Below are 20,807 nucleotides of genomic sequence, written 5' to 3' on the forward strand. Positions count from 1 at the left end.
TTCTGTTATGCACCTAGCCTGTCAAACCAAAAAATGTTTTTAATGCTATAAAAATTATTAAAATATTTAAGAAATAAACAGGTTCTATAATAGTATTGAAAATAGCTGCTAATGATGGAGTGGCATCAGTAAAGTTTTATGATTGTATATACTTTAGAGATAAAGAATCTGAATTTTTTTTTTATTTAATCTTCTAGTGGTCTATCAAGATTCACAATGGCAGCAATGAAGCCCTAACGCAATATAAAATCAATATCACTTCAATAGCACCTCTTTTGGAAAAATTAGCAGAGAGTAGTGATGTATACTGGGTCTTACAAGGTAAAATACAATAGATAACACTAATTTGTGCTGTAATTGTCTGATCTGAATTACAATTTTGCAGGCTGTGGAGGACTAAACCATCTTTCACTACCTTGCTTTGCTCGAGGTTGTTCATAAGTAGTCTAGTGTGTGCATAAATATTCAGAAAATTTTGATATAAAATCTGGAAGACTTGGCTCTTTGTCAATATTGGTATGAGATTTCACTCATTTCCTCTTGACTGTATATTCCATGTGTTTTGACCTGTTCTACCTTCATGAGTTACAGCTATCTGAAATTACATGTGTTGACAGTTATATCTAGACATAAGCAGTTGATTTCTTTTTCCTGGGGGGGAAAAGAAAAATCTTAATCCCCCCTAAACATTGACTTCTTGTTGAAAGATTCCTGTAATAAACTTCTTAAATTGCTTGACTTATACAACCCATGATAAAGCTTAAGAAAAATGCTCCTTTTAAGTTTTTTTATGTTATGGAGTTAGCTGTTAGCCAGAAAGGGATATATTTTCCAAAGAGGAGCACTAAGGCTGGGCATACCCACACCCAATAAGCAACCATGACTACAGTTAATTACATACATCAAATAGACTGTTGGTGTAAAATATTTTCAAACTTTAATAACTGAATTTTAACTTAAATTAAAAAACAGCAGAGAAATTTAAGAAAACGTTAAGCTTGCTTAGTTAATGGTTTACAAGTCAAGTTTTGCCAAAGTCCAGGTTACACATGCGGTCCTCAACTCTTTCACCTTTTATGTATTGTATTCTTTTTTAATTATATGATCACATACAATTTCTCAAATAATACAGTTTATGCAATATATATTCTACAACTTTATGACCTTATTTTGTGCATACTTATTAAATGTAGTGCCTACTACTCTAATTAGCCCATAGCCATCAGTATCTGTGTCTGAAACCTGGGAGGGACTGCTCATGGTAGGAAGCACTGTACACATTAGTGTTTTGCAGGATTAAGCCCTCAGATACACATGTGGGGCATATGATAGTGTTCTGTACTATTCTGGTACATCAATCCATTAAAGTCATTAGTATGAAACTACTCTTGGGGGAATTCTGTGCTACTGCATGCACATAATTAATGAGCCATGCATATTTTTAATTTTTTGCACAGGAAGAAGCTTCTGCTGAAATGTTGCTGCAGTTCTGCCTTTTGCCCACCAGAGGGCAATGTGGCGCAAGAACAGCAGCAGCTCCCAGCAGAAAATAACTTCTGCAGTTCTGCCTTTTGCCCACCAGAGGGCGCTGTGGCAATAGACCATAGCAGCAGCTCCCAGCCAGCTAGGCAAGACAAAGAGCCTGCCTTCTTCGCAGCGCCTGTCAGGCCAGGTCAGGAGACAGGGGCTATGGGGAGACGGATGGTGTGGAGTGCTGGGGGTCAGAGAAGAGCTCATAAGGGGTAATCGGGGAGAACAGACTGGGGCAGGGGCTGAATGGGGGAGTGGAGGCACAGGCCCATGGGAGGGAAGTACAGGGCCACATGGTGAGGGGGGAGGGTGTGCAGAGCTACATAGCGACAGAGGGTGTCTGAGTGAGGGCACAGAGACACATGGGGGGGAGGGGGGTACAGGGACATAGAGACGGGAGTGGCTGGGTGGGAGCACAGAGACACATGGTGATGGGGTACAGAGCCACGTAGGGATGGGGAGGGGGTGTCTGAGTGGGGGTGGAGGGACACATGAACGGGGGTGTGCAAGGACACATGGGGGTGCAGGAACACAAAGGGACAGGTGCAGATGTGCCTGACTGAATGGGAGAGGCTAGGGCTCAGCCAGAGCCTGCATAGGGGAAGATCCCTAACAATCCCTCCCCACTCGCCCCAAAAAAACCTGTTCCAAACTTTTCCCACCCATACTCAACAACCTTCCAAATTCACACCCAGGCTCCTTCCCAGCAATTTATTTCCCCCTCCCTCAGCTCCTTTGTTATCCCTGACTCCCCCAAGCCTTTGCACTGCTTCTGAGGGATGCAGGAAATACAGTCCTGTATTGTAGTTTAAATGAATTATTACTCAGAATTCTGTATTAATATGCCTAATAAGGAATCTGTTTGTCAAAAAACATTTCCTGAATCTTTTTTTGTTGTCTGTATTGTTACAGATATACTTGCTGACAGGTATTTTTAAATAAATGACCAAAAATAATTGAAACTGGTGTGATTATATTGTTATTTTGACAAATAAAATATTCAGAATTCTGCAGAATTTTAAACTATTGTGCACAGAATTGTTAATTTTTTGTTGCAGAATTTTAAATTTTTTGGTGGAGAATTCTCCCTGGAGGAGTATGAAACATACAAAATAACCAATTCTTGCACAACATTTTACAGTTTTATGTCATAAAGTAATAGTGAAAATTATGCGGAAACACAGAGGCCATCTACATTAGTTCAGTTAAGTGCCTCATATCCTGAACTCCATCCAGCTGTGCTGCTGATTGGGAAAAAGTGATATATTACATTAAAATATATACTTGGAGAACATGTATAAAAATTCAGTGTCATTAAAGGTAAACTAGACTATGAAAATAGCACAAGTATAGAGGTATGAAAAATATAAGTGTTTTTAATGTGTTTTTAAGGTTATAGGAAAAATAGTGCGATGTACTGAATTATTTGAGAACTAGTGTTTGATCATGAATTTAAAGATTGTGATGTAATGAATATGAGGGGACAGCATTAGGGTAGCTAATCCTGTTTTAATTTTGATATTTCTGGATTTTTAGATTAGAATGTAAACACTTATGTAACCTTAACTGTGTATTGCTGGTTGATGTGCCCATTTTAATGTTCAATTGACATATTCAACATTATGAATTCTGAATAAGCAGAGTTAGACTTAAAAAAAATCCCAAACTATTGATGTGGGTTCATTGAAATGTGCAGGAGCATTTGAGAAGAGAAAAATCTCTTCTTTACTAGATGACTAAATACATGTTCTGAGAGGTTTTAGGAAAACTTGCTCCCAAACTAAATTCTTGCATGCCCGATTGAAGATTACAGAAGATTACAGTCTTAAACCTCATAAAAAACAAGGACTATAATACAAATGGTAAAATGTTAATTTTACCATCCAGCGTAGCACTGAAAAATTATGATTAATCTTTTAGGATGAATATAGTCTATAGAATTTGAATTATGATGATTGATTTTTTTAATAAAGCTTAACATTCTTTTAAATTCAGATCCTGTTTATGAAGATATGTTGAGTAACAGTAGGAAAATGATCACTAATGATAAAATAGATGCTTACAATGAAGCTGCAATCAGTATTCTGAACAGCAGCTCCAGAAATTCCAAAGCTAAAGTTAAAGTGTTCAGCGTTTCTAAACTCATAGCACAAGAAACTATCATGCAATCTTCAGATGGCCTGCATCTCCCAGAATCAAGCAGAGAAACAGTGAGTACTTTCATTGTTAGTCAACATAACAAAAAAGTAATAATGGAGCAAGATTTTAATTGAACATGTTGTACTCATAATGGCAGATAGTATGAATTTTGGTGTCCCTTAATAATTGTAGTCTTAAAAATGACATGCAAGAGTTTTCCAGGAAATTGTTTGCAAGATCCCAGCAGATGAAAGGGTATCTTTTGGGATCTTGCAAACAAATTTGACAAGATACTACTTGCCATTTTGTAAGTAACTACGTAGCTGTTCAAAAAACGTGGTTTCTCCTATATGTTAAACACTATTGAGACCATCACTAAATCCTTCACATCCTAAGGAATCCAAGCTGCAAATTTGTTGCTTTCCTCTGTGTGAATGAATGACAATCACAACTTTTTGGAGAGCTGCTCTCAGAGCTAAATCCTAAATCTCACCTTTTGTGAGTGTGCAGGATCTTCCGCATATTAGTAGTAATTCTGTTATGGCGGAGGCTGGGGGGATGTGGGGAACCCATTCAGGGGATCATCATCCCATATAAATCTCAGTAAAGGCTCCCTGCAGCGCAACATGGAGGAAGTTTGTGGTTGTGGGGGTGGGCTAATAGATAGATAGGCAGAAGGTGGGTTATTGGATCCATGGCTGTGCAGGTCAGCTGGCAAGCTGCATGAGTTACTTCAATACTGAGTCTGCAGTAATGTTTGCAAAGCAGTTTTGCTGCCACTCCACAGTTTGAGGTAGAAGAATTACATTTCCACACCCTCCATAGCAGACCTTCCCAGGTCTACTTATTTGGGTTGTGCTCCCACCCGTGACTTTGGTTCTTGTTGCTTTTTCAAAATCAATAATAAAAATTAAAGCTGTTTGTTTACATCAGGACACTTAAAAATATGAGGTCCTGTGGCACCTTTAAGACTAACAGATGTATTGGAGCATAAGCTTCGTGGGTGAATGCCCACTTCGTCAGATGCATGCATACACCCACGAAAGCTTATGCTTCAATACATCTGTTAGTCTTAAAGGTGCCACAGAACTCTCTGTTGCTTTTTACAGATCCAGACTAACACAGCTACCCCTCTGATACTTAAAAATATGGGTTATTTTAATCCTGGAATTTGTGTGTAACTAGCTGTGTACGCATATATGAAGCGCTTAAATATAAAATGATAGGGGAAAATGCCTCTTTACTAATGTGAAATATTAGTAAATATATTTGAAAAAAATCTCCTATGCTGAGAATGTTTGATAGCTAGTTACTTGTTTCTTTGACAGAGTGCAATGATTCTTATGAACGTCTACTGCAATAAGATTCTGAAGCCCATTGATGGTTCCTGTTGCCAGCCTCAGCCTCCTCTCACTCTGATACAGAAGCTAGCTTTTTGCTTTTTTGCTTTGTCCATTATTGGATATTTAATTCTCAGTTTTATTTATCGTAATAATCATCGAAAAAACAAGCCATGCACCGATATGGAAAGTGGAGAGGAGAAAAAACCTGTCACCAATACATCTCCTGTTTCTACTCTAGAGACATTGTTATACTCCTTCTTCAAGCTGGGTCTAATCATGGCCTATTTCTATCTGTGTGACAGAGCAAATCTATTCATGAAGGAAAACAAATTTTATACACATTCATCTTTCTTCATACCAATAATCTACATCCTGGTTTTAGGGGTATTTTATACCGAAAACACCAAAGAGGTAAAGATCATGCTGGTGTCATTTCCCAGTTCAGAATTGTAATTGAATTCATTTTTATTCACTAAAATATTGCAGGTCAAATTATCAGAAAGATATCGCTGATGCACTCACAAAATATATAGTTGCATATGATAATTCATTAATTGTACACAAACTGGTAATTAGGTGCAAAAGGACGTTTTTGCAAGTGCATTGGGTAAAGTATTTTTGTGGGTGCGGCTGTTGGTAAGGTTCATCCATCAACTGGCCACAATGCATCAGAGTCAAATCCTAGTTCAAACTAGTAGATGAGCATTGATTTATGGGGCAACATCTAATACACACTGAACTTTATATAATGTCATTAGTGTAGAAGTTTTTCTTCTTAGATCCAACTGCCCATAAACTGGTTTATTGTTTTGAACTTTTTCTCCTCATTTTGTAGATGTTCGTTGTACTTGTTGGAATAGCAACACTCTTGTTTTGTTTTGCATAGACTAAGATGTTAAATAGAGAGCAGACAGATGAATGGAAAGGCTGGATGCAGCTTGTTATTTTGATTTATCATATCTCTGGAGCAAGCACTGTAAGTGATTTGAATTGAATTTTTTTTTTTTTAAAGTAATGTGATTTGGATTCAATGCTTTAAAGGAAAAATAAGCTTCTGGCTTTTACCGCCAAGATACAGAAGTTAAAATATCCAAGCATTTATTAGACTTGAGTATCATAAACAGTTCACATTATGCTCCTCGTTTAACCTTTAATTTTGAAAACACAATTTTTGTGAGGCCTCATTTATATCATTTCCTTCAATAAGTGAAGATATCAATGGGGCTATACTGTTTTGGTTTTTTTGTCGTCTTTCCTCCCTCACCTCCCTCCCTCCCCCCCCCCCCCCCCCCCCCAATATATCCCGTGAAGGGGAATCATTTTTCTCATTGTGGAAGACTGTATTAACTTAGTTGCAAAAACTTGCTGGAGACAGCTTTTTTGTGTTAGGAGTTGAAACTGTTAAAGGGCAAACTTTCAATAACACTTTTTTCCCCCTTTAATCCAGTTATAGACCCACAAGAAAGTAGAGCTGTTGATACAGTTGTAAGAAGTTTATTCAGATTTTACAATTTGAGAGAGGCTAGGTCAAAATAATTGCTGTACGTAGTAGTAAGTAAGTCATAACATTTCTTTCCTTTGTTACAGTTGGTTTACAATGACAGAAAGTTTTATGAAACAGAAACACAACAAGCCTAAAATACAGAAGAACTTTCTCCTCTTTGTCCCTGAACTTATTTACAATTAATAGTGTTTTTAAAAAAAAGAGAGAGAGAGAGCACTTCTGTGGCCCTCTGTAAAAGGGTAAATTATTTTTCTCAACAGTTTTTGCCTGTGTATATGCACGTTCGGGTTCTGGTTGCTGCATATCTGTTCCAAACAGGTTATGGGCATTTTTCATACTTTTGGATCAAAGGAGACTTTGGATTGTATAGAGTGTGTCAGGTAAGAATAAATCTTTCACTGATTTATATAAAAATATTCCCAAATTAGTTCTCTCTCTGCTCGCTAAATTATCTGAGATTAAAATTATTTTGGTTGATACAGGTCTGTCTCATCTTACGCTTGGGTTACGTTCCGCAGTCAGCGCCTAAAGTGAAAATCGCATATAGTCAAAATTACATTGAGTGTAATGGCGGGCAGAATCGCCCGCACTACAGAAACAGTATTTAAATTGTTGTTTTTCTCTTTTTGTTTGTTTGTTTTTGTTTTTGCCGACCGTGTAAAGCTGAAATCGCACATGTTAAATGCGCCTAAGATGCGACAGACCTGTATTCATAACAAACTGATCATTGTCTCTATCTCTCTCTCATCTGGTCTATTTAATGTAGTCTGATCAATCTAGTCTATCTAATACAAACATAATAAAAAATTTTAGAGGGAAGGCAGGTAACCCATTAGAATGTGGCTGAGGTGAAAAATAATCATTCTTAATATTTTCATCAGAAATTGGGCACAATAAATAGAGGTGAACATAAACCAATGTAATATTATGAAAAGGCAAGACTGAAACAAACTATCTAAATTATCCATTTTGAATCTTTCTTTCCCCAACCCATCCCCCCATCTTGTCTGGTTAATGTGGAGATTCTATTTTACATACCACTAGAGCATTTTTCTGTTGGCTCTTATACAAATAGATAAATATTTGGTGAATCCAGGATGCTACCACTGGAAACAAAATCAAATTTTTCTCACTGTGAAGAGTGTGATGCTTCTTAGGGCAGCCAGGGCTGTGAGCCACCGTGTTGCCACCTCCCTCCAGCACGAGGAAGTCTTGCTTGTGCAAGCTGAGTGTTAGCTCCCTCACACAAACAGCCTGTCAGCCACTCAAGTACTCTCCTATTGTCCCTGCAGGCTGACAATAGATGTACCCCAGGCTCTGGATCCCTTCAGTGTGTCCCCTTATGGTATCCAGTCCCTGATCACTAGATACCCACAGAAATCCCAGATCCTCTGTTCCCAAAGGAAGAGTGTACCCCAGTTTAACAGTTTTACCTTAGACCAACACTCCTGTGACACATATATCACTTGAGTTTGATTATAGTAAACCAAAATAAGATTTATTTAAGAATAAAATTCAAATAGAATGGTTGCATATAAAAAAAATGAAAACTAGGGTCTACACTCATTATTAGATAGGAAAGTTCACTATTAAAGTTCAGTCTTTTGCAGCACTTGATAGCCCCAAGGAGCTAGGACCCAGTCTTTCATGAAGCTCCCTCGCTTTACCTCCTCAGTGAATGGATCCACCCTGAGATATACCAAATACGTTTTTTGTCTTTATTCACAGACAGGGCAATCCCCTCACTGTCATGTTGTTCCTTTTCATTTCCAAGTGGTTTCAATGTTTATAGTGAGTCTTGTATGGTTTTCCATTGACTTGTCTATGTTGGTTCAAAGTTACTCTGTTGACCAATACATTACATAATCAGCTAGCCAGGGAGGGTGATCACCCAGACATATTTCCTGCTTACTCATTTTCACTCCAAAACCAGAAGGGAATAATTTTTTATATATTTATATTATTTCTTAAATATCACCCTGTGATGGGTTTCCCGGGGTGCAACTTGGAAATGGGGTACCACTGAGCCCTTGGCCTCTGTCTCACCAACCTGGGATCCCTATCACACTGTGATGCTGTGACAAGCTGCAAGCCCTCCAGGAACTGCATTTACACAGACATCCACAGACAGGGACACACTCTGCTGAGTTACATGAACGCTTTTGCCAGCCACTCGTGAATCAACAATGGAGAGGCTCCAGCAAATTCCCCACAGCTCTCCAGACCCAGGACCCCAGAACTGTACTATCTTGCCTTGGTCAGAAGCCTGACCAGTGTAAGTTTATTACCTAGTCCACCCTTCCCTAAATGTGGAGAGGACATGTACCAGCTCTTGTTCCTGAGCAGATTGCCCGTGCATTTCAAGCAAAACCCACTGTTTTAGGTAAAATATAAAACAGATTTATTAACTACAGAAAGGTAGATTTTAAGTGATTGTAAGTAGTAAGCAATATAGATCAAATGTGGTTACCTAAAAAATAAAACATTAAATCACAATGTGAGTTCCATAAACTAGACAGGATTTAAATCAAGCAGTGTCTCACCCTGATGGTATAGATCCTTAATACACAAACTGGGATTCTCCTTTTCAGCCTGGGACCATCTCCCCAGATCAGACTTTGTTCTCCAGATATGTTTCCAGATGTTGGGGGGGAGAGAGAGGCCAAATGATAATGTCACTTCCCCTCCTTTATAAGTTCCTCCAGCTTGCTGGAAAGATCTTTTGCTATGACGTGAGTCAAAGGCCTGGTCCACACTAATCCCCCACTTCGAACTAAGATACACAACTTCAGCTACGTGAATAATTATATAATTATATCACCATGGTAAATATGGGGGTGCCAAGGTGTTGCTTTGGGGTACCGAGTGACACACACCCGTACACAGATCTCACAATGATTAATGAGTATTGGTACATTACAAGCTTGTAGTAGAGACCTCATATGCTACTCTATGGATAATTACCATGAAGGTGGAGTATTAGGTGTAGTGAGTTTGTGGGGTCTGAGACAATTATTGTTTGTAAAGAACAGTGTGAAGCCTTTGCCAATTGGCACCAATGGGCCTTTATGTCTTAAGGAGTTTTTCTTCCTCTGTGGATAAGAGCAATTGAATTCAGCATTCCAGCACATTGGATTGCCTGCTTCCAAGACTGCAGGTCTTGCTTTGGATGGCACAAACTACTGTCATCTCTGGTTTGAACTACAGCCATTTTCATTCAATTAAGTTCTAGAAGCTTTAAGCCGCTGTATGCATGTTGGACTCATGACCTCCCTCATCATTAGTAAAATAAAATAAGGTATTGGGTGTTTTAGTGGAGATCATTCATGCTCCCCTAAAAGATGGTGGAATGGCTGCTTCACTCAAATGAGTGCTTATTAGGCCCTGTCACAGCTTCAGAGTAATTGCATCTTTAACCCTCTCCCATCCTTGGTCTGGTACAGGAATCTCCATTCAGGTCACACACCCCTAGCTATAACCCCCTGCCAGGTCTTCTACCAGATCTATTAATTATTCTCTTTTCAAAATGAAAGGGTATCTCAAAGTCCACTCTTATTCATAACAATCAGTTGTTCCAATACAAAGATGACTGGAGAAAACATTGTGTTGTAGGGTTTTTTTGCCCAGTTAATGTGAGGGAGTACACTATACATTTTTAAAATATGTGACTGGCTTACCCTGTTGGTATCAAATGGTATCTTGGTTCAAACAACAAACTACCACCCTTCAGTTTCTACTTCTTTGCTAAAGTTCGAACTGCTTATTCAAATTTCAAGAAAGGTAATATTGTAGGTGTTTAAATTGATATGCATAATATTTATATAATTTTTATAGTGTAAAGAAAAAACCCAGTTTGATGGTAATCCTAAATGAAAAAAACTCTTCTCTCTTCCTTCTCATCCCAACCATCCACAGGTTTTATTTCGTCTCAATTTCCTGGTTGTGGTGTTATGTATAGTGATGGATCGACCTTACCAATTTTACTACTTTGTTCCACTAGTCACTGTCTGGTTTATGATCATCTATGCTACATTAGCTGTATGGCCTCAGATAGTCCAGAAGAAAGCAAATGGTAAAATAAATTTTGTTTCTTTCCTTTTACTGTAAAGGTGTTTACATGATAATGTACACAATTACAATCATACACAAAACTTGATAGCTAGTGTGTTTGTCTTTATTTGGATATGTGAATAATGTAGAAGTAAATTCTGTAAATATGTTAAACCACTGTCCACCAAACTTGGAGAGAGAGTTTTCACTTGCTGTAGTTCAACAGAACACAATCAAGTGTTTGTTGAACTGTATCCTTGCTTAAATTCGTTGGAATATGAATTTATATTTCTGAGGTTTTGAAAATTATGTTTGGTGAGCACTGTAAGAAACAAACAATTGCTGAATGCAAGCTAAAAACCTAACCACATTAACTTGCTCCTAGATTGCTATACCTGTATTCATTGAACTCAGAGTTTTAATGTTATCTATGGCTTTCCCTTTTATTTACAAAAGCTCACTTTTTAAAAGTAGAATGAAATTCAGAACTATATATTCCCAACCATTCTTCATTGTGGAACTTTGAGAGGGAATGGCATAGTGTTACCTTACAAACTAAAGTTAGTGTTCTAGAAAAAATACTTTGTCCGCAGAAAACGGACAGCATGAGCATCAGTATTGCAAACTTCCCCTAGTCTGTGCTGCCAATGTACCTCAACCCTCTTCTTGAGGGACCAATTTTGTTATCTCTTACCTAGTAGGGGTCTCCTTGCTGCTACAGTGTCTGACCCCTTTGCTGAGATTGTCAAGGTGGTGCTAAATGCATTATTTCTTGTAATGTGGATGCTTGTTCTTTAGAAAGTTGAAGTGAGACCACCAGCTTGTTTCACATACTATAGTGCAGTGAACATCTGTCATGTGGTAACTGTTTTTTGAGATCATTTACCTCACCTAGATTAGAACCAGTGACCTGGAGAGTAAAGACTCTATATACTATCACAACATAGATCCCCATCCCTTCTTCTTCGAGTAGTGTCACTATGGTGTCGCTCCATTGTAGATGTATGTACATCCCTCACTTCTGACTGGAGATCTTTGGTAGCAGTGTTCGTTCAGCATGTACATGCGCTCTCTCCTCCTCATGCGTTGCCTTGAGGCTAATTAGCTCTGCATGGACGAACCACCCTCAGTTCCTTCTCAACCATCCCTGGCTAGAGACAGAGCAATTAGGAGTCTGTTCACGGATACTTTACTCTTTAGAAATTCGTTCTTGGCTAGTTTGTGTTTTTGTAACCTCACTTTTGTCAATAAAACTATGTAGGGTAGATGTAGACAAGGCCAAAGAGGTTGGCAGATACCTTACAGATATTTCTCAAGGAGATAAGACACTCACCATAAGTTGCTGGATATTTTACATTCCTTCTCCTCCTCCTCCAGAATAATGCTCCCCATCAACAAGGCGCTTTTGGACCCAGCTAAGCTTATATGGCAGACTCCAGCATCGGCCACACCAATATGCAAATTGGACGATAAAAAATATATTATGTACCTCCCAGTGTTATCTGGGGTCTTTAGAACTTTTACCTGGGGCAACTTAATTTATTCTTAACACTGCCTAAAATAAAATAATTAATAGGAACACAGCAAATTTGTTTGATAAGATTTATGCAAGTAAACGTGCTTTCTTTAAAACAGCAGTTTTAGATCTCACTCACTCACTCATGCCCGTCACCCAGACAGGCTGCAAGTTTAAACAGCAGAGAGAAAGAGAGAGAGAAAGCAGACAGGCTGCAAGTTTAAACAGCAGAGAGACAATTATACAGAACACAGTAAAATCTTATCTATGATTTAACTTAACCAAGACTACACAAATTAGCAAGTAACAAAACACAGTGCAACAATTCTTTAAGCCTAATTTACAGAGTACAATGCAAGCAATTTCCTAAACCTAACTTAACCACAGCTATGCAAAATGAAATTACAATTTATCTAGACTAAAAGCTAAATCTAACCTAATGGGTGCACCTTATACTAGGGGTAGTTCCAGAGGACAGACTGGTGTGTGCCCAGGATACAGCTCCAAGGGGGGTGGGGGATTAACTAGTGGTGGCTGCAGCAATGGGGTGGCTGCAAGCTGGCAGCCTAGGATACATTCCAGGAAGGCACAGGCTTATTTCTAGCAGCAAAGGCACTGCGGAGCAAGAAACAGATTACAGATACAGACCAAGGAGTTAGCGTGGGTCTGCCTGCTGGGGGAAAGAAATCCAGCAGGTAAAACAGGGGGGTGTGCAAGAGGTTTTTCCTTACCAATCCCCACAGCAGCAGCAGGAACAGCAGTTTCAACATCAGAGGACACAGAGAGGACTCGATTCGCTTACAATAATCAGGAGATCTCCAGGCACAGATTTGTTGTTCGTGGGAGGGGAGTTTAAAAACGGGGATATACTCAAAAACAAACGAGAGAGGGGAGAGGGCCCCCCAAAGACCCCTAGCTGATCAGACCAGGTGGCAAAGCAAGGACCTTCTCCGAGGTTCTGATCAGAAAATGTCTGGTTTTATAGGCAAACTCGGGCAGTTTCCCGCCAGTAACTCTGATTGGTTCCCCTTAATCCAGGGGAGGAGAGAAGGCAGGGAAACTGCAGGTAGGCACAGGACATGTCTGGGCAAGTTCTGAGCCACAGGTATGACTCATATGCTTAGCTATGTGGCCACTTTAGGTCTTACATACCTGGGCAGAGCAGCCTACACCGAGCCGGGTCCGAACAAAGAAGCTAGACAAAGGAGCAAAAAGCCCCCCTCTCTGAGCAGAGCAATGGCTCCAGTCAGTCTGCACAAGCCATTTTCATGAACAGGGCCAGGCTGTGACTTTGGTTAGTTCCATGGCCGGGGGGGCGGCCACACAGCACAAACAGAACAGCAGGGGGACAGCTGTAACAGACACTCTCGTGGGCTCCCAGAGTATTGTCCAAGATCCTTTCTGTAGTGGCGGCTCACCTACATACCCAGGAGATCATGATCTACCCATACTTGGACAACTGCCTCCTGAGGGCCCACTTCTTTGAAGAAGTTCTACGTGCCACCCATGGAACTATGGATGTATTCACAAACCTGGGCCTGCAAATCAACACCCAAACATTGACCTTAACTCCGGTACAATGCCTGCAGTTTATGGGAGCCGACCTTGACTCACTGCAAGTGAGAGCGCTCTTTCCTCAACACAGATTTCACAGCCTGTCCATGTTTATAGAGACAGTTCAAGCCAGCCTTCAGAGTTCTGCCAGACATTGCTTCCTGCTTCTGGGACACATAGCCGCCAGTATGTTCATAATATCTCATGCCAGACTACACATGAGGTATCTGCAGACATGGTTCAGCTCGGTTTACAGGCCACACAGAGACAAGTTAGATGCCTTCCAGGGTCAAACACTTCCTGGATTGGTGGAAAGATGCAGGAAATGTTTGCCTGGGGGTCCTGTTCATTCAGCCTCTCCTCCCCTCCCCTGACATCAGTTCTCACTATGGACACATCCCTCATGGGTTGAGGTGCACACCTCAACAACCTCAGAACTCAGGGCAAATGGTCGCCCATAGAGATGACTCTCCACATCAACCTCTTCAAACTCAGGGTGGTCAGGAATGCTTTCTCCCACTGATCAGAAGTACACACATGAAGGTCATGACCAATAACATTGCATGCATGTACTACATAAATCATCAGGGAGGTGCCAGATCATCCTCTCTCTGCACAGAAGCACTAAAGTTATGGAACTGGTGCATTTGCCACAACGTTCTAATCAACAGCCTACCTATTGGGAGTGTAGAACACAACAGCGGACAGTCTCAATTGCATGTTCTCATACAATCACAAGTGGGAACTGAACCCAGCAGTACTTCACAGCATATTCAATCAATGGGGGACACCATCAATACACTTACCTGAACAGGAAATGCCCACACTGCTGCTTCAGGACCGGTCTCGGACAGCACTCATTAGGGGCCGTTTTCCTTCTTCCATGGGATGAGGGTCTTCTTTATGCTTTTCCCCTGTTCCCGCTGATGGTGAAGGTCCTGTTGAAAATAAAAAGAGAAAAAGCAAAACGTTCTTCTGATTATTCTCATCTGGCCAGGACAGACGTGGTATTCGTACCTGTCACAACTGGTGATGCGTCCACCCATCTCTCTTCAACCCACTACTTATTTCCTCTCACAGAACAAAGGAGACACTCTCCTGCAGATACTCCGGTTCAAGGCTTGGCTCTTTCTTGGTTCCAACGCATAGAGAGCACCTGCTCTGAGGAGGTACAGAAAGTGTTACTACACAAAAAGAACAGGAGTACTTGTATGCATCCGAAGAAGTGGGCTGTAGTCCACGAAAGCTTATGCTCTAATAAATTTGTTAGTCTCTAAGGTGCCACAAGTACTCCTGTTCTTTTTGCGGATACAGACTAACACGGCTGCTACTCTGAAACCTGTTACTACACAGTCGGTAATCGGCTACCCATCATACTTACCTGCAGAAGTTGTCCAGATTTCAGGTTTGCTGTGGTTCCAGGCAAATTATCCTGACATGCTACTCTCCCTGTGGTGTTAGATTACATACTGGCTCTTAAGAAAACAAGGCTATCCCTCAGTTTGCTCAAGGTACACCTGGCAGCCATAGTGACTTTCCATCCACAAGAGTTTTCTCACACCCAACTACAAAGAGATTCCTCAAGGGCATAACGAACCTTTTTCTCCAGCCCAGATGCCGCACTCCAACATGGGACCTAAATCTAGTTTTAAAGAGCCTTGAACCTATGGCCACTTGTTCACTTACACACCTGTCAATGAAGATCGCATTTTTCGTGGCCATCACGTCAGCTAGGAGAATAGGGGAAATAGCTGCTCTTATGATGCACCCCCCCTTTACAGAATTCTTTCACAACAAGATTATTCTCAGATCACACTCAAAGGTTATTCCTCATTTTTTTCACGTGAACCAATTAATCTCCCAACCTCTTATCCTAAGCCTCACTGTTATAACAGAGAGGCCATAGTCCACATGCTAGATGTTAGGAGAGTTCTGGCCTTCTACCTGGACAGGATGAAGACTTTTAGGAAATCTCCCAAGCTCTTCCTTTCCATTGCGGAAAGGTCTAAAGGCACAGCAATATCACGCCAAAGGCTCTCTAAGTGAGTCTCGAACTATATTAAGCTCTGCTATCATGTTCGCAACATAGTGTCTCCATCTGGAATTCTCACACACAACATGAGGTCCGTTTCTTCCTCTGTTGCTTTCTTCAAGAATGTCCCTATCTCAGAAATCTGCAGAGCAGCCACCTGGGCGTCTGTACATACCTTCGCAGAATACTGTATGATTATTGGGGACTCTGCTTCTGATGCTAGCTTCAGCGCAGCAATATTATCCCTAAGAGACTCAACTTCAAAGCCCGAACCTCCCATTAGGGATACTGCTCAGGAGTCACCTACAGCGGAGCACCCTAGGGACGCTACTTGAAGAAGAAGTAGTTACTCACCTTGTGCAGTAACGATGGTTCTTCAAGATGTGCCCCACTTTTGGTGCTCCGGAACCCACCCTCCTTTCCTCTACTTCGGAGTTCTTGATAGGCACTCTGCGGTAGAGAAGGAACTGAGGGTGGTTGGCCTGCGCAGCATTAATTAGCCTCGAAGTAGAGCACGAGGAGAGAGAGCACATGCAGGCCAAACGGACACTGTTACCAAAGATTTCTGATCAGAAATGCAGGGATGCCCATATACCTACGGTGGAGCACCCATAGGGGGACACATCTCGAAGAACCATAGTTACTGCACAAGGTGAGTAACTTCTTCCCTGATGTATTAATGGTGTAATATTCCAATTGTGTAGATTGCATTTTTGATAGTGAAGCACTTTAAACATGTATCTGGAATACATACTGCAGAACTGGTAATTGGCCTGTACTTTGACACGATGTCCAGAATATTTACTGTTAATTTTAAAGCACTGACAACCAGCTTACGAGGTTATATGCAACACCCTGATACTTCTCTTACAACAGCTCCTCCTTCCTCATGTGAACTGTGCAACAGAAGTCCCACTGTGGACCTCACAGCACTACTTCCTGAAAGCTCCTTTCACTGACCACTTTCCTTCAGCTCTATGCCTGTTGCCCACTTCCAATCTTTGAAGCAGGAGTGAGAGCCATTCTCCGCTGCACAGCTGAGTTGTGGGATCAAAACAGTGTCTACCAGCAGCCTGGAGGAGCTGTTCCTTTTGGCTAGCCTTGGCAAGAGACAGCTCCTCAACTGACCAGTTCAGCTTATGAGGAGCAAAATTAGATGTGCCTCATAGTACCTCGCTCCTGACTCACAGTTTAAATATACACTCATTTTATGTAACTGCTCTTAGATTTTTCATGTGTAATTAAAATTAAAAATTCCCATGCTGTGTGTCTGGCAAAACTGAGTCTTTAAAGCTGTGTTTGCCTTTGTAGAGTTAAATTGTGCCTTTGGATATGTGCACATCAGTCTCATTCAAGCCAGAAGGGGTTGTACTTGTGCATCTGAGGATAGAATAATGTGTGAATTTATGATTGTGAATGTTTGTGGTGTGGATTTTACTTTATATGAAAGAAAGCAAAATCACCAAATTAAAATGTTTGGATAATGGCAAATTGTGACTGGCTTATACCTGGACAATACACACATTAAATTATAAAGAATATCTGTGTGACACAGCTACTGACGTCTTATTAAATGTATCATTTGTTTTTGTTTTGAAAAATAACAGCCAGATACTCATTGATTTTTCAATTCTCCCACAGGGAACTGCTTCTGGCACTTTGGCTTACTGCTGAAACTAATTTCCTTACTTATGTGTATATATTTTCTAGCAAATTCTCAGGTTTGTAAATTATATTTATTGTATCCTTAGAGAATTAATAGTAGCCTGTGTATTCAGTTTGGAAAGCCACTCTGAATAGAACATTATGACCAGTTTTCTGTTACTATATAGGGGAATGGGGGGGGGAGGGAATTGAATATTTAAATGCCTCCTTTTCATATCTGATTTTATCTGTGAGGCTGGAATTTTCAGTATCCTACATTTTGTTTGTTTCTTACAACACTTTTAAAATTCACTGTTCTTTCCTACAGTGTTATGTAAATTGAGAGATCAGCTTTATATTTATCTTTCAGGGCCTGTCTGGCTAATTTATTGAGGGTAGGGGGAAGGTTGTGCTGTTGGCGCTTATGGCCAGTATAGTTGCAGAGCAAGCTGCATTCTCTTTTCTCATGCACCTCAGCAAAATTGTCAGCTAAATCCTGAGGGCAGGAATGTTGTCAGTTGTGAGCGATGTACAAATCAAAGAACAGTTTGACTTTCAGATGCCAGGTTGAGCTGTAGTACCAGGAGTTAGAAAGATTCACTACATTTCCTATGATTGAAAATAGAGAAAAATCTAAATTTAAAAAGACAGATCTCACTTTGCCATAGAAACCAAGCAAATTGGCACAGAAGTCATTGGAAAATTGACACCAACGTATATAACTTCTGTTAGGATTTTTGCCCAGCCCCCTTGATCCTACCTGGAGGCCTAATTTTGGCTGCCATTTGTCTGTTGAAAACTTTGGAAACAGGAAGGTCGGCATTCTTTGGAGGATGTCAGTTTCTCATAGGTGAAATTCATGCCTACACAGATTTCCAGGACAAGGTTCATGTACCACTTAAGATCTATTGTTGAAGATTTAAGTGGCACATGAGTAGTGCATAGGCTTTGTGTAGATCTTCTGTATCATTGTGAATTTCATGCCAAATGCATGACTTACCACGTACTATATCATGTACAGGGTACAGAATGAAGGGCAGAATTTGCCCCTTACTAAGTAAACAAAAACAAAAAAACACCAACTTGCATTAGTATCAGTACTGAAGTTTTCTGTAAAGCTTTCATTTACATCTCCCAACACATAAATTATTGTCTCCATTTAAGCCCACAGTGCAAAATCGAGTAGTGAGAGGAAAGATGGTAGATGCTTTTATCAATGGGAAATTAGAGGGAAATGTCAGATGCCTTTCAGAGCACTTCTATCATGGTGCATAGAGAATAACATCTATCTGCAGAAATACTCAAATTATTATTTATTTGTATTAACAGAGCACCTAAGTCATGGACCAGGGATCCCACTGAGCTAGGTTCTATGGAAACACAGAACAAAATTACAGTCTCTTCTCCAAAGAGCTTGCAATGTAACACAATATGTCATACTTCGGACACATTTATAGTAGGGCCCAATAACATTGGAATAATGTTAAAACTCCAACTCTTCAGAATGATTGAAAAGATTATTCACTGGTAAAGCTGATTGAAAAATGTGGGGAAAATGTTTTCAACATTTTTTAGTTGAAACTTGGAATTTTCAGAAAACTTCAACTACCCTTGAAGTTAATCAGAAAAATAAAACAAATTCAGGAATAGTTTCAGGTAATTCTCAAAAAGAAGAACAGGAGGACTTGTGGCACCTTAGAGACTAACAAATTTATTAGAGCATAAGCTTTCGTGGACTACAGCCCACTTCTTCGGATGCATATAGCTATATGCATCCGAAGAAGTGGGCTGTAGTCCACGAAAGCATATGCTCTAATAAATTTGTTAGTCTCTAAGGTGCCACAAGTCCTCCTGTTCTTCTTTTTGCGGATACAGACTAACACGGCTGCTACTCTGAAACCTTTCAGGTAATTCTGTTCCTTTTCAACCACTTCTAGTCATTAGTAAAGATTTTAATCTCCTGGAGGAATGGTAGACTGGCCACCTTCTTTCCTACAATTGGAGGAACACTTTCTGTGAGCTAATTCATGGAGGGTTATGAACAATGATCTCTAAGAAGGAGACCATGAATTCATTCCATCTGGCTGCTGAGAACTGCACTGACTACAGATAGGGAGGGAGGATTAGGAAATACTGTACAGTATATCATGATACAGTCAGAGGCCCACAGAATAACACGGTGTGTGTTTCCAATTTGTGTTTAAGGGAGAGAGGGTCAGGCAGTAACTTGGGGATATTGTCTAGTGAGTATTAGATGTGTATATCTAACACTTTTATTAAAATAGGTTCATTCAATTAGATAATTTGAAACAAACACCACATTTTTACTTCTTCCATATCTGAGAATATGCAGTGTTTAAATTAAATGTAGGGAATGGGAAGCATGCTGCAGCATAACTGTACATCTGTAGTGTTTTGCCGTTCAAAAATTTATCTGCACTCATTTCAGGGTTGTTGTGTTTTTTTAAGGAAGGAATTTGTTTCAGGCTCTGGCCTGTACCTGGTAGAACATGACACAGGCAGTGTAGACAAATGTCCTAGCTACTTTAAAATTAATTGATGTGAAAATTGAACTATTAAACCAACATTAACTGACATAAGTATTATGGGCCTTATCTTGAGAGGGCAGTGTGAGCACAAGTCCTGTTGACTTTATTTTTAGGTGAGGCCAACTAAACTGATTTAGTACTGGTACAATGGTATTAAAATGTAATGAAATGAATTAAATTTATTAAACGGGGTTGAAATCAATGTTAACATTCTTGCCATATTTGTATTTTGCAGGGTGTATTTGAGAAGATTTTTTCTCTTTGGCCATTGTCCACATGTTTTGAGCTGAATGGAAATGTCTATGAATGGTGGTTTAGGTGGAAGTTAGACCGCTATGTATGTAATCCTTTCATAAATTAATTGTGGTCTTGTGTTTTAAGAAGTATTCCTGAACATATTTTAACTTTTAGAATCTACTTCTCCCTCTTCCCATGGAAAAAATAAATTTGAAGTTCCAGGCAATGGTTTGTTGTAGGGCCAGGAAGCATCCACTTTTACTTCAGGTATTTGTCAAAGCCATGCAGAAAAGATGGAAGCTGACTTGTTTATATCCTGAGCCTATAAAGTGTCCATAATCAGAGCTCTGTGTATTCTGTCTTGTCCCAGACTTAAATTTAGCTGGGAGATAACTGACTTCTTTGTTTGGCACTTCAAGGCTAAATTCTGCAGGAAATTGAAATTGTAAATCTTTTTTTAAAAACCCAAAGGAACCTCCAAAGAAACTTTAATTATATAAACAACATAATTTATAAATTAATGACATTTCCATGGGGTCAAGTATCAGAGGGGTAGCCGTGTTAGTCTGGATCTGTAAAAAGTAAGAGAGTCCTGTGGCACCTTATGGACTAACAAATGTTTTGGAGCATAAGCTTTCGTGGGTGAATACCCACTTCATCAGATTTTGTTGCCATTTCCATGGGAATGTTCCTTTTGAATATTCTGTGC

General features: G+C 40.0%; 1 protein-coding gene across 6 annotated transcripts in view; it reads left to right on the plus strand.

Annotated features, from left to right (window-relative positions):
* CASD1 (CAS1 domain containing 1) overlaps positions 1-20,807 on the plus strand; it is a 55,130-nt gene that overhangs the window by 27,322 nt on the left and 7,001 nt on the right. For 2 of the 6 annotated variants that reach the window (XM_005299832.3, XM_008163448.3), the window contains exons 7-14: positions 198-321; positions 3,526-3,740; positions 4,998-5,423; positions 5,899-5,988; positions 6,777-6,896; positions 10,432-10,588; positions 17,310-17,389; positions 20,097-20,198. In XM_005299832.3, coding sequence (XP_005299889.2) covers positions 198-321; positions 3,526-3,740; positions 4,998-5,423; positions 5,899-5,988; positions 6,777-6,896; positions 10,432-10,588; positions 17,310-17,389; positions 20,097-20,198 — 1,314 coding nt within the window. The remainder of the gene's footprint in view (positions 1-197; positions 322-3,525; positions 3,741-4,997; positions 5,424-5,898; positions 5,989-6,776; positions 6,897-10,431; positions 10,589-17,309; positions 17,390-20,096; positions 20,199-20,807) is intronic. The other 4 variants (XM_042857085.2, XM_065583114.1, XM_042857092.2 and 1 more) reach the window with 3 other exon arrangements.

This window comes from Chrysemys picta, chromosome 2 (assembly GCF_011386835.1).
Source record: "Chrysemys picta bellii isolate R12L10 chromosome 2, ASM1138683v2, whole genome shotgun sequence".
NCBI lineage: Eukaryota > Metazoa > Chordata > Testudines > Emydidae > Chrysemys > Chrysemys picta.